Source organism: Colletotrichum gloeosporioides (genome assembly GCF_011800055.1).
Source record: "Colletotrichum gloeosporioides strain Lc1 chromosome Unknown consensus_25, whole genome shotgun sequence".
Taxonomy (NCBI): Eukaryota; Fungi; Ascomycota; class Sordariomycetes; order Glomerellales; family Glomerellaceae; genus Colletotrichum; species Colletotrichum gloeosporioides.
The window spans coordinates 327883-347740 of NW_025544670.1; the positions used below are offsets into that span (position 1 = coordinate 327883).

A 19858-nucleotide genomic window follows, 5' to 3' on the forward strand; every position below is an offset into this window, starting at 1 on the left:
GCTCAGCTTTCCGGGTATCAAACCATCGCATTGTAGGTTTGTCTCCAGACGAAATCGACGTACGATCTACAGGCTCTGTTGATTGTCAGCCATGTGCTTTTGTGCTTGAAGTCGTCTTCTTTAATATGCTTTTGTTCAATCCTGTTGTCTGGCACCGTCATCTGCTGGATAGACGTTAGGGAAAATCGACATGAACTCATCCAGAGGCTCGCACCCTTGTACGAACCCAGGTGCTGCCAAGTCTGTCATTATGGTTGCTGTACAGTTCAGAAATAGTGTCAACATTTAAGGAGGCGAAGATTATAAGGTGGCTCGAAGTCTCTGTTGAAACGTTGGGAGCGGAAAGTAATGTCGTAACGGTTCTCATTGCTCCTGCCTACCTGCTTGATGGGACTGAAGATTCGCTTTTGTTCATTCCGTGATTCTTACTACGGAGTTCAAAGGACGATGAAACTTGGGTCTCTGTGTTCCCCCACCACTATTGAACTATGTCTTGCAGCAATGGTTCCAGCCACAGGTCTGGACAACGTTCAGGAAAGAAATCGAAATTCTAAGGTCTGTCGTTTAAAAGATACATCGCGTCAGTATGCTTCAACATCTTCTGCGTGACCTAACTGTGTAATTTGGTTTTGCGGCGGATTCCTCCTGAAAGTGAACAGGAGCCTGAAATACGACCTTATGGCGTTTATACTGCGCAAAAGGAGAAGAAATAAAAATGGAAGGGCAATTTGTCCGAACATTCCCGAAAGTCCCGGCACTGCGTGTTCCCCATGGTGGCCCATCTAGGGATTCAGAGACTGAACCCATCATGCTAACGGGAGTATTCGCAACGAAGTCAGCGTGTCAGGGTCGATATGTCGAAAGCTATTCGCAAGTCGATGCAGCATCATTAGAAATACTACTACACTATCTCATGTTGCTGTTCAACTTCCAAATGTAGTGTTCCGCTTGAGGCCACTCAGCCTATGTCATCTTTTGCCAGTATCCAATGTGTCTAGGTATCTCCCAGACCGATCTCTCCACATACACATCGCCGGGGACACTCTTCTAACAAGACTTTCCAGCAGGGTGAGCCTGAGCTTGAGTAATACGTGATGAATCTTATGACAGAAGTGCAACCGACGGTGACAGCGTTGGAGCTTCCCACAGAAAAAATCATTGGCATTATGAGTATGACTATGACAGTCGGGATGTCTGCTGCTGATATGAGTAGACCTGATGCAAGGTGTGTCCATACGAGTGGTATTGGCCGCACTCCATAAACATCCTTTCGCCTTTACTCGCGAACTTGCGGGACCGCCACATGCTGTGCCCATCTCCGCCCTCCATTCCGGCGGCTGAAGTCACTGGGCACTCCCGGATGTGATAATGCTGACGAAGGTGTGAATGTTTTGCCACCCACTGCAAGAATGAATAGACGAAGATCGAGAAAAGGCGATAAAATGACGGATGATGCAGTTGACAGGGCTTTTCTCATCCGCGCTTTGAGGTCGGATGAGTTGCACATGCACCGAAATAATTTCCCGCGAACTGTCTTCTCCCCGCCGATGTACATCACCTGTTCTAAACCGAAAGGTCTCAGTCTTCTGAATTTTCACATGCAGTTCGTGTTCATGCGATAGCAGGTAGTGAAAGATCCCAACCTTGGAATGGTTGTGTAGTCAAAATAGTTGCCCTCTGGGCGAAAAGGAAATGTGCCTCTCCTGAGGTGGAGCGCTGGGCACATCTGCACATATCTTATGCATGGTGTCGCGCTGCCCCAACTTATCTTATGGATTACGAAGCTGGTTGATTGATATCATCTGATCCGCCACCCTGAGGATGCTCACGCTCATATTGACGCGTCAACATACATAGTGACAGTGCAACAGACACGAGAAGTCACCAATTGTCCAAAGCAGTGTAATTTAAAACTAGTTATACCATGAACATTCAACAGGACAGCTGGTAATAGAGCTCGAGTGCTCAAGGAAACACGCAATAAGTTGCCCATACGGGGACTGTCGTCCCATCAAATATCATCCGTTGATATGTGAGCTACCTCTGAGAGTGAGACCGGTCGGTGCCAACGCCATTCAGTTGAAACGATGAAAACGGTCATCGGGTATCCACCATCATCTGAAACAACGTCAATGCGAGAGGTCCCAAAGACTCGCTCACTAGGTCGAGCGATCTTTCATTGTCACTCACCTTGTCACGCCCGGATAGGGGGCCGACAGCTCGTTTCTCAGTCTAGGTACTCTGAACGTGTGGCTCTGTGTATTTCTGGGGGCTCAGTTACTTTGGCATATTCGAAATAATGATACATATTGTGTCCAATCTCGCCTATACCCCCATATTTTCAACGTTGTTACTTGATGTGAGTTCGACATCCTTGCGGCAGTACACATGATCGAACTTGGCAATCGTTGATATTGATATCAATGGAACTTGCGAATGGATATCTGCTGAGGGTTATTCTTCAGCTGGTTGATGAATTGCTCGGAGCATATCTACAACCTCCTATTGTCTTCTGCTGCATGAGTGGGTTGCAGTGGGACCGCGCTTGGAGTAATGACAGACTAGGTCGCACGTCTGTAGATCGACAGTCTTTTGTAGCATGTGGTTGTTCGTGATGGGGCAAAGGCTAGACATTGGACATCGTCGACTACGGCAGCCCGAAAGCCGACAACCATTGCCCCCACTTTGACGAGAGGAGCGACCACACAAGGACTATGAGATAAATGTACCCTGAAATGGAAAACGGTGCTGGGAAGCCAATTGGGAAGCACCACAGATGCCAATTTACCGTAGCAGGCTCTGAGTATTGAAGTTCAGTTAAACGAAAGCGGATACAGACACCCATGCTTTTGGCTGCCGGCTAAGATCTTCAGTTATCACTTTGACCTCCCACGCAAAACGTTCTTGGATCGAGATTTATTGATGGCGGGAACAGGCCTGGCCGGAAAAATCTTCTTAATTGCCAATGCCAAGTTCTAGATCTGCTCGACCACTATGGACTCGACTGAAGCACCAGTGGGCGTATACTCGTCCCCATCTTTGTGCTTGATGCAAGTGACTTCATAGACCATACTAAGAAGGGCTGCAAAGTTTCTCACGCGGGAGCCATATCTATTCCAAAGATGTCACAAGAGACTTTAATGCTGCAAATCATACTGGTGAATCGTGATTGCCAAGACAATTCTTCCTCTGAAAGATTGCATTATTGCGATCAAATGTTGACTAAAAAATAGTATTCTTTCACTCTTCTCCGAAAGCTTCTCATGGTCTGAGAAGCGAAAAGCTGTCTCCCACGCAGCATCAGCCTCGAACGGGTGATTAGACTTACCAACCAAGATCCAGATTTGGGTAACCCATGCTGTTTGACGTTGACGAATCGAACAACTCGTAATCTTTTTGTTCTTCACCTCCTAGGCATCACTTCTGAATGAAGCATGCCTTCAATTATGTATATGCGAGACATCAGGTGGCAGTAAAGCTGCACCTAATTATAATTTCTGGCTTCCTATTTTCCAAACTCTAGTCGCAGCAGTCTGCAGCTAACTTTTAAACTCAGTGTTGCACGAAATCAGGTAGTAAAATGAATGTTTAAGGCATCTGGAGCGACTGAAAAACGTTGACAACAAAAGCATCACGATGTTCAAGCAAAAGAACTCTTTACCGAATGCCTTTCGTCTAGGCTGGTCGAGGTTTCTAAACTCGCGGCCTCTGAGGACCATGTCGCAAGTGCGTTCATCTCCGGCCGAGAAGCCTAGGACGCTTCAGTTACGATATGTGACCCGTAATCGTGTCGACTTTGGATGTGGTTTTAGTTCCGTGAAGAACCAATGGAAAACACAGACCTCTGGCCATTGAAAACTTAGTCGGTCTATTAAAAGTACTCGCCGACATACCTAATCGTCTACCTGCAATGCCAGCTAATCTCTGAAATGCAGAATATGGTAGCAAGTGATGAGCAACATAACTTACGCCAGTGTTTCAAATGCAAGATAGGAAGCGTTCTAAGTGATGGACCATACGGGTTGACTTCTTGCTATATCCCATAGTCTCCAATAAAGCTTCGTCTGCTGCGAAGACCTTGTCGATGAGAACGTGCTCGTTTAATATCATGAGCCTGAAGTTCAATTTTCTTCTCGTTCTAGGGCTCGCCAAGGCCTCGCTATGGTGCCATTAGGCGCTTACAAGCATTCTTTTGTAAGAATACGCTTTTCATCATAATCAGTAACGGGAGCAGTGTAATGAAAGCCATTCCTTACATGTCGATGTGCAGGAGTCTGTCGGGTCTCACAGGGTCAAGAAGAGTCATAATAGACCGGGCAGGTTATTGGACCAAGTCGTCCTTGAACGATTTGAACTGATATGGATATAGGGACCATTTCTTTGAGTACTTCATCACAAGGAACTGCTTTGCAGTAGAGCCTCGTATTGACAAAACAATGGCGATTTGTAAATTTGTTCTGATAGCTCAGGAATAAGCCTGAAGAACTGCTCCACGTCAAACCTCCTTAATGATGTGCGGCGTGAAGAAGTGTGTGTGATAGGTCTTTTTTCTCAATAATGCTGCGAGCTGCTAATTCTCAAGGTGGTTACTTGGCGTCAGGAATCAAATGTCCAAGCTTGCCTTTCGCTTCCCACGGGGGCCTGACACAAGCGTGATAAGTCTCCGAAGAGCGAGACGACCTTCTGCTGACTTGATAGGAGAGTATTATACCCAGTCTGAGCCAGACTTTGCATAAGATCTCGAAGTGCTGGAAACCATATCGCGAGATTCGCGAAGAGTCATAGTAGAGCTTCGAATTTCAGCTTTGTCTTCGACATGGATCGAATTTGCGTCAAGGCCACGACTGCTAAGAACATAAGCCTACATTAGGCAATTGTCGAGGAAGCCTGTGCATGGAATCGCCGGTGAATAGAACTGAGATGTTGAAGTTGTCTGGCCGATGCTACAAAAAATGCTGCTGCTGTGCCGTGGGACGCTTGAAGTCCGAGGAGGGTCCCAAGGTGGTACGCTCCAGGCTGCAACACTCTCAAGATCGAGAAATGGATCTACATCTTTCAATTCTCATCAACATCGCCCATCTCGGGTCCACTGACCGAGATATAACTCACTGGGCAATAGCCCTGATGAGTCAACTCAGTATGGAGAGCTTGCGGGGGCTTGCTGTCGTCGAATTGTCGAGAGCACGTCGACAGAGTGAGGCGACCTTCAAGGTTCGCTCTTTGTCTGACAATTCCCTCGAAACTAAGAGCATCACAGACTCTCGAGCAGACTGAAAATTGAGCATATGGTCTCGCAACGATATCCGTGGCCAGCAATCTTATCCACGTCTGGAGCGAGCAACCTTGACAAGATCACTTTGATATGGCTCGAAAGCCCTCGATAGGGGACAAGCAATGTCGTGAGTGTAGGAGGAGTGACATCCGAGGCCATCCTGGCCGTCGAAGTTTTCCTTGTGAGAGTCATACGGCAGTCAACAAGGTGCGCCTCCAGGCGGCAAACTGCGAAGAAGAAAAGTTACAAGGGAAGAAATAGGAGTAACATCTTCGAACCGTCGATGCGCGCCCGATATCTGTCAACAGTCAGTTACACGCTCCCTACACCGAAGGTGATCTGGGAACCTAGATCCCGAAGTTGGAAAATGCCAACCATGAGCTTGGTTGCAGAGGCTTTTCCAGAAACGACGCAACCCGCGCAAACGGCCCAGTGAAAGCCGTCATGGTGTTAAGTACGTTCAGAGATCACCTGCAATCTTAGCGACATGGACAACGGCGTTGCCCTTAAGCACTTTCTCGTTTGCCGATCGGAAAGGAAGGATCGAGGACGATGTTTCTTGATCAACTTTTCCAATTTTGACCTCAATACGAGCCTCTAAGAGTCGCAAACCCTCCAGCAGCATGGAGTTGCCTGTCCACTTACGCAAGCATAATGTAGCACGGCATTGACGAATATTGTCGTACAGAATCGCTTCCTACAGTTGGAAACATCGGTGGGAAACAGTTCGATGTCCATGGACTCAAACAGCATACTGTCTGTTCGAAGGTAAGCATTTAGAGCGCGCTTTACTAGGTCGATGCTTATGTGGACATTCTTCCCGCAGCCGAGACATAACTCGGTGGTCCAAACACTCCCATACATGATTCGAAACCCATCCTCAGCGGGAGTTGTGCCAGCAGCATACATCCAATCCTCTCTTGTCACGTAAGGCACGGGAAACAGGAGCCGGGATTGCTTGCTTTGCCAGTCATGGGATTCGACGTTACGGGCCCTCGAGAAGGTTGACCAAACCTCATCGGCCACAAGTGGAGGGTACAACTTGGGGAACGAGAAATAGAGCTGACATTGGACGCTCAATTCGATGTCAGGGAGGCTAGCGCCCGTATTGTCCAGCATGAAAATTTGGCTGTTCAGGGACGACGACTGACGTTGAATGCGAAGGCCGAGCTTGAGCATTGAAGCTATAGTGTCATCCTCATGCAGTAGGTCAGTGATGAGGTGCCATGCCTCGTCCATCGGCAAGTCTCGCAAAACGACAAGACCCTGCGACATTGATCTAAGACAAAGTTTGCCTTCAACTCATTAATCTCGCGTCGCAATGCACATGTCCGCGTCTTCTCTGATTTTGCCGTGTCATATGTACATTCTGCCTCACGGCGCTTACGGCAACGGGAGCATTGATGGCTTCGATCGTCGTACTAAAAGACATTCCAAGTGAGTGAGAGCTGACATTCCCTACCCAGATACTGAGTCATTCAAGCCTCGTCTCAACTTCCTGTCAGCTTGCGAAGTCGGTATGAGCTGCGGGCCCTGGACTCCGACACGCCTCTTCTCCCGCGGAAGGTTCTGTAAGCGAAACACATGTGTCTCCATTTCGACGAGCATCTCATCTGATGATGGGCCTCAACGATCGTCGTCTGTGTGAGGATGGATGAGCATCATCACAATGATCCCATTTCAACGGCGAAGATGACCCAAACCTGAGGAGCTGCAACTAGCAAAAGAAGCTTGGCCGGAGGTACAGCATGTGAACGGAATGGACTGGCGATCCCGTTCCCACTGTTTCCATTGACCATGGCTAAACCTAGCTTACTGTTATAGGTCAGGCTGCTTGGAAACTAAAACTACTCAGTATCTCGACAAAGGAATGTAGATAGACAAGAGCGATTCTCGCCGTATTGAAGCGCAGAAAGGTCTTAACGTCACTTGAACGCCAAGCATATCAATCACCGTGTCGAGAAAGATGATCCTACAGCTTATAAGGCAAAGGCGTGTACGCATCCGGGAGTCGAATGAGCCATGCCGTCTTGCTTCAGATAGCGCTATCTACAACTTCTCTACACACATTGTGTCGTGTTCTTCCGTCGTCAAACCTGTTTTTTTCATGACCACGACTCGTACTCCAGAAAAGCAATTTTCTAATCCAGTTGGCTCTACTAAATCACATCGTCATGCCTACTTTGGGAAGTCATGCCTCGTTCTCATACTCTTACCTTCATGATACCAGAGCTCTCGAATGGGAAAAGCCGTCAGAATTAGTAATGAATTAACCAGTTTCGTGAGTCAACCATTGAGTTCATGACAGACCGCGGCCAGTCCAAATGTGATCTAACCATTAACCCAGCCGCCATCATCAGAAGCAAGGAAGGCAAAAACGCGGGCCATTTCTTCAGGAGTCGCGCAGCGCTTGAGAGCGTAGGGCTCAGCCATCAGAGTCTCAATTTTCTCAGCTGGCCAGTCTGAGGTGCCGCCAGGAATATAGTGCGTAGCCTATCAATCGTCAGTGACCGCATTTACTAATCCGAAAGTATTAAACCAACAAAATTTGCGTACTATGCGTTCTAGGTGAGTATCTCAGACCTGACACCACGAGGAGCGACACTGTTGATTGCTAAAAATATCAAAATTGGCGGCGAAGGCCTTGATCATGCAGAATGACAGTCATCTTGGAGAAATGTAGAGAACACAGTCACGAATACCAAGAAGACCAGCAGCAATAGAGTTCATAAGAATCAGGCGACCGTTGTTCTCAAAGTGCCCAGCGAACGAAGATTATGCACGGTCGTTGAGATTAAAGGCGTGGTCGTACCCAGAGAGCAAGTTTGTGTAGGTTTACTGCCGCTTGGCAATTGGAGCTGTCAGAGCAGAGACCAGCAAGGGCACGAGACCGCTCTCTCCCTTTCGCTCTAATCTTCCTAATACGTGGTTACAGCACCTACTTCTCCCAAGGAATCTCGTCCGTTTTGTCCTAAGACTCGGTACCGCTGTTGCTCATCACAATCTTTATCTTGCCAAAGTGCTTCTTGGTCTCCTCGGGAGGTGTGCAATTTGATAAGTTTATCTCTTTCACATGTCGTAAGGTATTCAGCACTTCTGCTAACTGAATCAAGTTTCCTCACGCCGGTGATGGCGGCAAAGTGTGCGTATACAATCATAGGTGCAAAGGCAGCACTCTACCACGTGCTCCTATAGCAAGGAAGTCTGTTTCTTAGCATTGGAGTCCGGTTGAGAAAGATTCCGAAAGCGAATTACCTAGTCGAGGGACGTGGATAAGAGCCCCCGCTCGTCCAGTCGGTAGGACCACACCCAATCGCGGTGTCGCGGTGCCCGCGTAGAGCGCCCAGGCAGTTTTCTGGGGTTATGTTCATTTTCGAATTGTCTGGTCTCTGCTGGCCGATAGATTTCCCAGAAGCGCAGCGCCTCCCGCGCCTGAGCGAATAGATGGAACCGAGATGACGCTCTGGTTATGCCCTGGTAGCGTTCGAATGTTCTCGTATTCCTCGGCAGGATCCGAGAGCTTGATGGCCAAGTTAGACCTGCAGTTTGCTAGGAGAGCAATCCCTCTGGCACCACTCAAATCGACGTCCAGCTTGGCATGCGAATTGAGTGTCCGTTCTATTTCCGCCAGGTCATAGCCCCATGTATTGATAGAGCAATCTTCACTGCCCGAGGCCAAGATAGAACAGGAGGGATGGAATGCAAAGCCACAGTAGCCACGTGGTACGATTGTGGGTTTTCCGCGCTACCAAGGAGGATGGTGTCGCGTTATCTAGTTCTGTCTGTAATTGTGATGCCTTCACCTCGAGATCCGTCATCTTCTTCTGCACACCCCTAGTATGTCGGCTCGAAACTTCCTCAACATCTTCTCCTGCAGACGCATCATACTAAGTTCACTTCTTCTCGATAAGTCCTTGGGCGGCGACAGCGCGGGGGGGAGGGGGGCAGACAGTCGATCGTATTACATGAGGTGCCCGGTCAGCGCCGTGGAATACCTCCGCCTCACTTCACTGTGAGGTACGTACCTTAAGGGCTCTGCACGGGGCGGTTAGTGGATACCTCCCTATTTCAGCGCTAAAATCGGGAGGTACCTTCTGTAGATACAGCGATGTGCAGTGGATCCCTCCCGATTTTAGCGCCGAAAACGGGAGGAACCGGTCTGCCGGGCACTGCGCTATAGGGTGACTAACCGGGGAGTACGCTGTAATTACAGGGGCGAGGTGACTATTCACAGCGCTTACACAGTCACCTCTGCCAAACAGCGCATCCGGCCGCTACCTGCAGATCGTGAGCATGCGTAAACTCAACAATGACCGGTCGCTTCGCAACGATTTCTTCAATCCGCAGCCAGAGCCTATGAGCAACTCATCGCAACTTAGCAAGAAAGTTGGTTTTGACAATTAGAATGCTTAGTCAAGCGGCACGTTCTCTACAAGCGAAGCCAGTTTAAGTACATTGGTGCGAGATGGAACAGACGACGAACAGCTGAATGGTCTCTTCTGTACAGCTCCACGGCCCCGTGAGCCATGAAACAGCGCATCAGAAATGCGGCAAGTGGATAGTGAAGTGGATAACACCCATAGATTCAAATTGAACAAGCGCTCTCGATCCAGCCTTCCAGACAACCGTCTGCCAGGACAATTCTATGATGACAACTTCATATACGCGAATTCAAAGGTACTGTTAACGACAGAGACGTCGGCGAAGATATCTCAATGTCTGGAAGTCTTGGAGATATTGGCATGCATGACCTGCTCATTTCAGAAGGCAAGGCAGTCCAGCCGCCTTCGCCAGGGCCCATCACACGCTACCATTTCAGTGTGTTTCTCGACTAGTACTGAGGACCACCACATTAAACAAGAGCTTGGGCTCCCGGGCGATTTCCACACACTCTCGTTATCCCCACGGTTTGGGCGTTCTTGGGTGAATTGCCGTCCCCGTCTCTCATGCTCGTCCTGGCCCTTGACGGATAGATGACGGTAGGGTTAGCATCAATGTATCCAGCATGTCACGCTCGGTACATGTGTAGGCTAGCATTCCGACAATAAGTCCTATTTTGATCAATGTCACGACACATCACATCTTCAACGCCCCAAGCAACAGTGCAAAATCGCCAAGGACAAATCAAACATATTTCAACACCATCAATCAACTAACCAACATATATGCCTCACACCAGTCCGAGTCTCGGCCGCGGTATCGCGCCCAGATTTCGCCCGAGATCACCTCAGCCGACAGCAAACGAGCTCATGGGCAATCAGCAACACCTCTCTTACTTCAACAAAACCAGTACAGACCACACCGTCAGGCAATCTCCCAACGTAAGCTCTGGTTCCAGTGAGACCATTGCCGATACAGAAGCACTCAAGAGATTGGAGACACTTCAGGTGCCGAAGCAGACACATTGAAATGAAGGAGAACCGACGGCATTTATGTACCTTCACGTTACAATTCAGCGATAGAGTAGTAACGGAGGGGTGAGAGGGCCCTTGATTGTTAGATCATCGCCATAATATTAGCTGCGTCGAATTACGTTCATGATGACGATAGGAATGTTTTGCTTTTGTCGCGTGCGTGCACGTGTTTGCTCTCTTCAGCAGATGATCTACCAGTGTCCAAGTCCATGTGAAATATCGATGCAGAGAAGTAGAATGGCCTCATTGACTTTGACAACGAATGCTGACACTTCACTATACACATACTCTGTCATGGTATTAGTACATTTAGGTGGATGTTTTTATCATCTTTCTGCTAATTCAGGAATTTCGAGCCTTGGTGGTGATAATACGCGCCACTTCAGCACTTAACCCATGATAATTGTGCCTGCCTACTTGCTACCACCCAGCAAGCAGCCTTCACAACGACAAGACTCTGTCCCATGCTGACATTTGCAAGAGGAATGCTGATGAATCCGACAAAAACTCGTACGAGGAACCTTTTAGTCACGATTTGCGTTTCTGAATTATGCTTGGTCGACCTCCAAGTAAAGAGAAGCTCCACAAACTTGTCACAGCACGCATGACTGCCAGTACAACGTTCTGTTTACGTAGTCAATTGCCTTCTTCAGCTCGTCCGCAAGCTCACAGCCTACCGCTACCCAAGGCTGAATACCATGTTCGTTAAATCGCACAGCTGCGGATAGGGACGATTCTTCTCAAAATAAACTTGGGATTCACCTCATGGTATTTCTGTATGATTGCGTCTGAGTCCATGAACGCCCGCGGTCCTACTCCGGCCAACCCTATGCCGCAGTGCGCCAGCAAGCCGCCATAAAAGAGAATTTGGTCTCGTTTCCAGGTATGTGGGGGGCGATTCATGACAAAGGCTAGAACAAGGATTCCATAAGATCTATCGGCGACGGGCTTCGTTCCTAATTTAGAACGAGTCCCAGTATCAGGTCGCAGACTCTTTGTGGAAGAAACAAGAGACCAGCTTTGAGGAAGCTGAAGTTGAAGAACACAAGATTCTCTGCGACGGTGGATATCGTTGCATCGTAACTTCCCAACAGCACGACCTGCACCAACGCGACAGGGGATGATGTCGATACGCCCGGATCAGCAAGGCAGGGGATGATAGAGCACTAGGATCCGAGTTTCTGTTGACGTTCCGTGTGTTTGTCGTAGTCTTCTTCTGCTTCTTCGCCGGGGAGCGGCTCTCCTTCGCCATTTCCTTGCCGTTTCTCGTCTTCCGTGTCGTTATGATCGCCATCGCCTCGGGACGCGTCCGGGTTGCCAGTGGACTCCGGATTATCAGCGTTGTGTCTCGCTGCAACTTTCGTTTCGATGATAAGCAGCCGCATCAAGAGGTTGACAAGAAGCACTACTGATTCGTTCCCAAAATCCCCAGCGTATTCAGTCTTCTCTTACAGCCTAATTCCCAGAGTCGGCGACGTCAAAGACCCAAGCGAAATGAAGCTGAAAATCGCCCCAGTTGTCCTACCGACTCCAAACACAAAGTCAGGCCAATCCTCTAAATAAATCCCGCACCAAGGCCCTGAAAAGCCCTGCTCACTGCCCCGCCCTATTCGGCCCCATTGCGGTTGCCGGCGCCGTGTTCCGCTAGGCGCGCGTCATGGCCGTGCCGACCGCGATGGGCCGCGCGCCGCTACAGCAAGGGGCTGGACAGGCGGCTGCTGGCCGCCATCTCCAGGGTCGACGTCACGGGCAAGGTCACTGCCGCCGCGGTCAAGATGGCGGACGCCGTAGCGCAGCGGATGCCGCGCCGGCAAACGGAGGGACGACCGGTACTGGCCCATCGGGAAGCGCTGCTCGACTGCCTACACACCCAATGACGCCATACACCACCGAGATGGTACCACAACGACCGTCCATTCGGTAGTGATACAATTACTTACCGGCTAGAGGAATGAATTTGATTAGTAGTCGATCGGGCGAGAGGGTGAACTATGAGGGGAGGAGGCAGCACCGGTGTACGTCAGTATATCACCTCTTTCTGGGCGTTTCGAAACAGTGATCGCACAAGCAGCAACTTGCAAGGCTGCGGAGATCCAGTGAATGAGATGTAAACGGTCATCACTATTAAGATCACTGTAATGATGCCACCAAATAGCTGAAGCTTCCTCTTCGCGATCTTGGGGCCACTGTGCTGTTCGCTAAGATGAGTCTCTAGTCTGTTCCACAAGAAGCTGGAGTTTGGCTCTCGCAGCATGATGGCTTCTACTGACTACGTTGTCGTCCCTATGAATCCAAAACATGCAACTGACGAGTGTTGCAGCTCCATCTAGGTCTTGACAACAAGCCGAGCGGCATTCTGAATGTGACGCCGGCTATATCACGCACGATGGTAGTATCCCTCAGGTGCTTAAGACCCTCATATGGGCTGTTAAGGCGAATGTGAAGCTCCATATCAAGGCAACTGCCACTCCAATCAAGTTCTATGTAGCCACTGCCGTAGAGGTGGAGAAGGTTACAACCACAGAACTCCAGGATCCTACCAAGCTTATGCAACCTGTCATTGCAAGTACCTCTCCGGGACACCATACCCTGGCGGTGATGACACACCAAGGCCTTACTTCGAAGGCCTTACTTCGTTGCAGAGTGCGGCTCACAACTCGGCTGCCCTCAATCGAGAATCCGCCAGTAGTGGCATCTTCAAATTCCGCGAGGCTCAGGACTCTCAGAAGACTCTTGTCAACGACGAAGCTCCCGCACCACGTTCCCTCTATCCCACAGCAAAGCCAGTAGAACAGATCATTCGAACTGAGACACCACAGCCAACGCTCGCATTTCGTGCTCGTGAGTCTACGGAGTCAAACACATCTCCATTGCGCACGTGATCAGTTTACTGCAATGCCTACGGTAAAACTATGGCCAACACTTACTTCCAATGCAGCATCTGCGATTGTGGATATTACGACCTCTCCGAGGGCTGCGTTGTAACTGCCAAGGACTGCTCAGGTGACGACCACTGACTGTTCAAGCGATCTATTCAAGGTCGCAAGGTTATCAATAGCACGACTGAGTGCATTCAGCTGACGAAGGCAAAGGCGGTGGCTTTTCCTCGCAAGATAGAGGTAAACGCTCAGCAGCAGATACCAGGTGCCTTTGGCGATGAGACGAAGACGCTTGCTAAGGACTTCCATGTCCTTTCTCGCACTTGCAGTAGCTGTATCGAGATTCTGCCAGAGCGTGAGTTATCACCCGTACCGTTTGAGATGACTTAGATCTACGCATCAAGTGCCACTCAGACAATTGCCGTGGCCACCACCCTGCCCATGAACTCATGCCGGCTACTCATGAGACTGTGTTGCCATTGCCCTCTGAGACCAGACCTGACCCTTGTCGCAGCCTCATTGTCTGCGACTGATGCGAGGAAATCAATCTCGACGTCCGCTTTAAGTGCTTGAACTGCTCTGATAAAGCCACAGCAACGACTGTGTCAAGAATGCCGCCAATACGCCCCCTCGCGATCTGACATTGCTTTGCGGCTTTCTATGACAGACGTAGCAATCAACAGATCGATCGGAAACATCACCGCAGCATCTATAGCGACGTTCCTATTTTCAGCAAGAAGCTCAATGAATCTGTCAATGAATGGTACAAGTGCACCGTTTGCCATGATACGGACTTCTGTGCTTCCTGCGGGGCTGTCTCAGTCAGCAACCATAAGTTATAACCGCACTCATCTTCTTATTAATCTCCGAACTCTTGTTCGAAATGTGAATATATCTCAACTGAAAGTGGGAATTTGCGCGGCCATGTGCGTTAACTGTGTGGAGGCAAGCCTCAGAATGTCACCAAAAGTACAGCTATTGACACAAGCCCCGTCGCTCAAACCAATGCAGCAACCCAGGTCCACACTGTTGCCGAAATCAGCCCTAACCATACTCCTGAAAAGTTGGCTGCTGCCGAGAGACACATGCTTCATACGAGCGAGGAAACGATGAAGAGCTTGATCCCAGTCCCTCAGGTACAAGCAGTGACAAGACAGGAGTCTATCCCAGTTCCATCTCGATCTCCATGAAGAAATTTGTGCGGAAAATGACTCCTGCACCGGAGGTAAAGACTACTCTTCTGAATGCTCATTTCGTTAATAAAAGCAGGCCCGGTGGTCAAGTCTTCCACCTCATGACCCATTTCACTCAGATTTAGACTTAAAATCCAAACCCATATATATGATTGGCCAGCCGGTTGCAGCCTTCGGTATGTCGGCGTCGACAACATCCTCAACGTGGACGACAGTCACCTAACTTCAATGACCGCAATTTCCGATGTTACCAAGGGCAATGTGGTCGGCTGTGTGGTTGCCGTTGGCAAAGCAGTCGCCTTCAAGGTCGTACCAAAGGTTCCAAAGCGTGAGGGTAAGAGGAGCAGCTACTTGTGCCTGACGGCTGCCGGTGGCGCACCGTTCGGCCATCGCTTGTAATGTGACATTGAAGTCGAGAAAGTCGTGGCCGAAGGCTTCCAGCCTCAAGGCACACGTTCTCGGCCACTCCTTACCCAAGCCATTGAAGCAAAGCCATACACGCCATCAGTGAAAGCCTATTGGTGAATGCCGGCCAACGTCCGGTCCATGCGGGACGCGATCAGCAAGCTAATAAAAAGCGACTTGCACTACATGCTCAGCAGCTAAAGGGTCAATGTCATTTCAAACATTCTTGTAAATGGAGGGCTCACAATGATACAACGCAATGGTCAGATACGTGGTGTGCGCGAGCCAGAACGAAACTAGACCGTCAGAGTCGGAGGGCTTCACGTGAAAATGTGAAGTCCGTCAGATTACACATAAGCGAGGGAGGCTATTACGTGAGGATAATTTCTTGTCTGATTACTGAAAGGTCCAACTCGCTAGTGTCGTTGCTTTCCAACTCACATTCGGCCTTGCTTTGACGTGGGTAGGTTGGTTCTCACAATTCGGAATCTTATCCCAAGTCCATTTGCCTTGGTGGCTTGAACACAGCATCCTTATTGTCTGAGGTAAGCGATCTCAAATCTGTGGAATCGGTATAACCCATGAATATCAGTCCATCACCGGGTGTTGAAAGCTTCGCTGGAAAAGGCGTCAGTGGTCCATCGGAGGGTGTCGGGGTGAAGATCCGTGCGCGGATGAAGGTGTGGCCCAGGGCATCAAGGTGTCAGATGTACCTAGGGACATCGGAGCCGGCATCTGGCACGGCCCCACCCCGCCTCCCGCCCCACCCCGGACATTTTGCTCACCGATTGCTGCGGCCGGGCGCGCAGCAGCTGCATAAACCTTACAAACCTCATGAAAAGCATTGCCTCTCGCACCTGGCAAACAATAATATCTGTCTGGGTTCTTGCATTTGGGCAGATGTGGTGTGCCTTCTGCCTAGGCTCTCTATGATTCCACAGCTGAGCCTTCATTACGCACTTTTTCCGGAGACTCGGCATCTCTCAATGAGTTCTCGTCCCCCATCTTGCCGATGCAGATCCGGATATGGCAAACATGACGGGTCGATAAAGAGAGAAAGGTTTCATTCTTGTCGACTGCTTTCTGTGCCACGGGAAAGGGGGCACGCCGCGTTTGCTTTCTCAGTACAGTACAACCCTGGCTTGTTACCCACTGGACAAGAACCGATGTGCATGAAAATTATAGGAGCAACGAAGAAGCCTTATGATCCAGTTCTCAGGGTTAGACAACTGGTATATGGAGGGCTCGACCATTGTGAGATGGCAGACGACAGTGCAGGCACGGGGGTGAAGCAGAGGCTGGGTGCATTAGCGCGATAGTACTCGAATGTGGTGCCAGGTGGATGTTGCGGTGCTGTAGCATTGGGACAAAGACTCGGACAGCGTCATGCGCCCGTAAATAGCGGCGGGGACTGCGCGTAAGCTGAGTGTTGTAGGTGGGAGAGCTTCAGCCTGCACTCCACCTACCCACATTAGGTATGTAATGAGAATCTCAGTCTCGCTCGGGGAAGCGCTGACGAGACGGTCTCGTCCAGTGAGGCGCGGGCGACGAGTTGTCTCGTCTGGTGAAGCGCGCATGGGATTCTGCGTCTCGTTCAATGTACACCTGGAAAGTTCCACCCGAATTATGTGATGCCGCCAGCAACTTCTGCCAAAAAGGCGTTCAGGTAAAAAGTTTCAACCCACGAGCTCCAGGTCCAGCAAACATAGACCCATCACTTGATAACTAAGCTCCACAGCGCATACATACGACGTCGAAATAGAGTACGCCACAGCGCGAATAAGTCGTGTATCCGCATCAGTGAGATCAGGAGGCCGCAGTATGACTTGTGGTGCAGTGAAACTTCGGACGCAGCATTTTGGCTGCGTCCGAGGACGTCTACGCTCTTGCGAGACGGTAGTCGGCCGGGCCCGGGCCCGAATCCCGGCCCGAATTTCATCTTTACATAAGGGATCGGCCACACCATTTTGTAGCCAGGCGCTCGTAGCTATATTAATCAAGCCACTTCACGCCACTCTGATCAGTCCTGCGTTTGAAGCCCCTCACTGTACGGGCCAGCTGCAATCCAAGCCACTGTTGCTCTCCAAAAGTTCCCACAGTAGCGGGAGCTTTTGAGAGTGAGCCGTCAGGATAGCCGCGTCCATCCATCAGGGTACTCACCCAGTGGCCGCAGCCGTTAATCGTTAACTCCCATAACCTACTACTGCTGTCATCCGATGGTACGTCATGCATCTATCTCTGACTCGGCCTTGCCAGTCTCTGCTACAAAATTGGCATTTTCCAGTTACCCGAACAGCTTTGCGCTCTCAACGGCGACGTTGGAGTTCCAGAACACAGCTGCCGTAGACTTTCTAACGGATCAGCTTCAAGTAAGCCTCAACAGTGAAGGGGCTGGCGACGAGCCTGCGGCTCAAGAAGCCAACCCTGTTGTGGCAGAAAGGACACCAAAGAAGACGCCGGACAGCTACTGGCCTGCAGGGTGGCTATTACCGTCAGGAGAAACAGATCTCTAAGACAAGAACTTGAGCGTCTTTATCTTTGATGGGAATGATCAAGGTTTTGTTTCCATAAGACACCAACAGATAAGAAACACGACCCCGTTGAACGGTCCAATGGCCACGAACCCCGAGCGAGTCATCAACTAAGAATTGGTTTCAGTCGAGCACAAGCAAAGAGCATCTGTGCTTGTTCTGTTTCCTTTATTCTTCTTCGGCTTGTGATCGCTAGATGTCTGCTGACAATAAGTGCAGCAGCCGTGGAACATATTGCAAAAGAGTCTGAGGAAACAGCACGTCGAAGGGGATACAGATAACAACCCAATACACAGGATTGGGCAGATGTATTACACACCCGTCAATTCACTTATCTTCTTGGTGGACTTCAGATTGCATAAATTGACACCGATTCTTGCTCTCTTCTTCCTTCCCGCTTGAACCTTTCTGATATGCTTTTGTATCGGATGTGAGGCTTTCGCCTACGGGTGCACCTTTTGAAATGCTGAGTAACTGTCACAGAGGCGTTAATGAGGGCCAGGATGGACTGGACTTCACAGGAAAGCCTCTATGGCTAATAAATGAACCGTACAAAGGGGTGTAATTCGTTACCAACGCTTTAGCCACCTTAATCAATTGCCAGTCAAGCAACGCATTACTGCCCGGGATCCATCACCATACTGTGGTTGAGCCATCCCACTTCATGACATGAAAGCTGCGCTACTATATCGGAGTCTTCGCTACATGCACAGCAAGGATGATTGCCGAAGGAAAGCTTGGTATGACTTGGTTGCGCCGGTCGGAACCTTTGCGTGATTCTTGATCGATCTGCCTTCGAGCGCCCAGCACAACTCGCGCGACTGACAAAATTCGGGCAGGGCCAACCCCTGATATAAAGACGAGATCCGGCCCGGCATTCGGGCCTCAGCGCGGCGACCCCATCATAGAGGTTGAGGACACAAAGACCGGATTTTCCGAATGAGCAGAGAATTGGCTCAGCTGCGGCCCATCTTTGCTTGCCGTAAAACGGTCACTAATATTCGAATAGGGGTCGCCAGGACAGTTTGTAAAGGACGAAAGAATACGAGAGGGCCTTCACCGCAATAATCCCGGGTTTACTCGTTCCATCCGAGATGCTCCGTCCAGCGGCACGGCGCCCGTGTCTTCTCAGGACGTCTACCAATACGATTGCAAAAGGACCATCGGCACTATCGAGTAAAGCAATCATCTTTGAGTATTGAAAGAGCTGGACCTATCAATATCTACCCCTGATACTTTCAGTTGACCCAATGACATCCCTTCATCACTCCGCGCTCCTTTTGGTTGCTGCCGATAGTCCCGCCGGCAAGCATTCCCGTTTCGCTCGGCTACATGTGTTGGACGGCTCCGTGGCCGCGAGACAATCTTCTGCGAAGACTCAATATAACAGGCGACCTTAAGAACGGTAAGATGCTCTGTATCGCCTCTACAAAAACAATCACCCGAAATACCGAAGACATCGGAGCATCGCTTCCCCATGAGATCAAATAATTGTGTGGTTTTAAGTGACTGCATGTCTCAGCGAATATCACTAGAGCAGTTGAGGTTGATCCTGCTTTCTGAACCAAGGAATAACACCATACTGTCCAGATGTAGTGCTGTAGGAATGACAACTGCATTGACTCTATTGGATGAAGGAGGTTTTCAGTGTGAACAACAGCTTGTCTGGTTCTCAGCGCCAAACAATGATCCATCCATGCCAACACCGTCAACCTTTCGAAAAGTTCAAAGTGAACATCACGTAGGCACCCCAGCAGGGCCCTCAGGCGCTCAGCAAATCACAATCTTCGTCTCTAAAGCCTCAGATTAGGCGATTGCTTACAGCGGTTGGCGCAGGGGACCTGTTGCGCAAGACGATGGAGGTAAAGACATGAATCGGCACACGAGTGGCGTCATGTGCGGCAGGCCGACTGGATAGATCACAGTGGTGATCGCAGTGATTGTGCCCCGTGGCCCACCGTCGGCCTTTGTTCCGATACAGTGGTGAGTAGAGAAATTTATATTTCTAAGCTACAGATAGTCGGGAACCGCTAGCGGGGATCGCGGACAAAGACGGGGCGCATGGGGAGGACGTAAAATCGGTACTGTTCTGTGTCTCGGCTCTGAACTTCCCACAGGGGCATAAAACACAAGGTCCATCTTCGTGGTCCCCTAGTCGTACCCA

At 49.9% G+C, this 19858-nt stretch overlaps 3 protein-coding genes across 3 annotated transcripts; 1 reads left to right on the forward strand and 2 right to left on the reverse strand.

The window, feature by feature from the left end:
- Positions 1-7603: 7603 nt before the first annotated feature.
- GCG54_00015371 (uncharacterized protein) lies at positions 7604-7924 on the reverse strand (the record flags this gene model as incomplete). The annotated part of the gene is made up of 2 exons (XM_045415164.1): positions 7604-7765; positions 7856-7924. The coding sequence occupies 2 exons, from the start codon at positions 7922-7924 to the stop codon at positions 7604-7606; spliced, it is 231 nt and encodes a 76-aa protein (XP_045267146.1).
- Positions 7925-8527: 603 nt separating this feature from the next.
- GCG54_00015372 (Nuclear distribution protein nudF 1) lies at positions 8528-9307 on the reverse strand (the record flags this gene model as incomplete). The annotated part of the gene is given in 4 exon segments (XM_045415165.1): positions 8528-8704; positions 8724-8937; positions 8984-9159; positions 9298-9307. 3 exon segments carry the CDS (start codon positions 9088-9090, stop codon positions 8528-8530), a joined length of 498 nt encoding a protein of 165 aa, XP_045267147.1. The 5' UTR covers positions 9091-9159; positions 9298-9307.
- Positions 9308-13598: 4291 nt separating this feature from the next.
- Positions 13599-15157, forward strand: GCG54_00015373 (uncharacterized protein; the record flags this gene model as incomplete). Its single annotated transcript, XM_045415166.1, has 3 exons — positions 13599-13667; positions 13713-13920; positions 14919-15157. 3 exons carry the CDS (start codon positions 13599-13601, stop codon positions 15155-15157), a joined length of 516 nt encoding a protein of 171 aa, XP_045267148.1.
- Positions 15158-19858: the final 4701 nt, after the last annotated feature.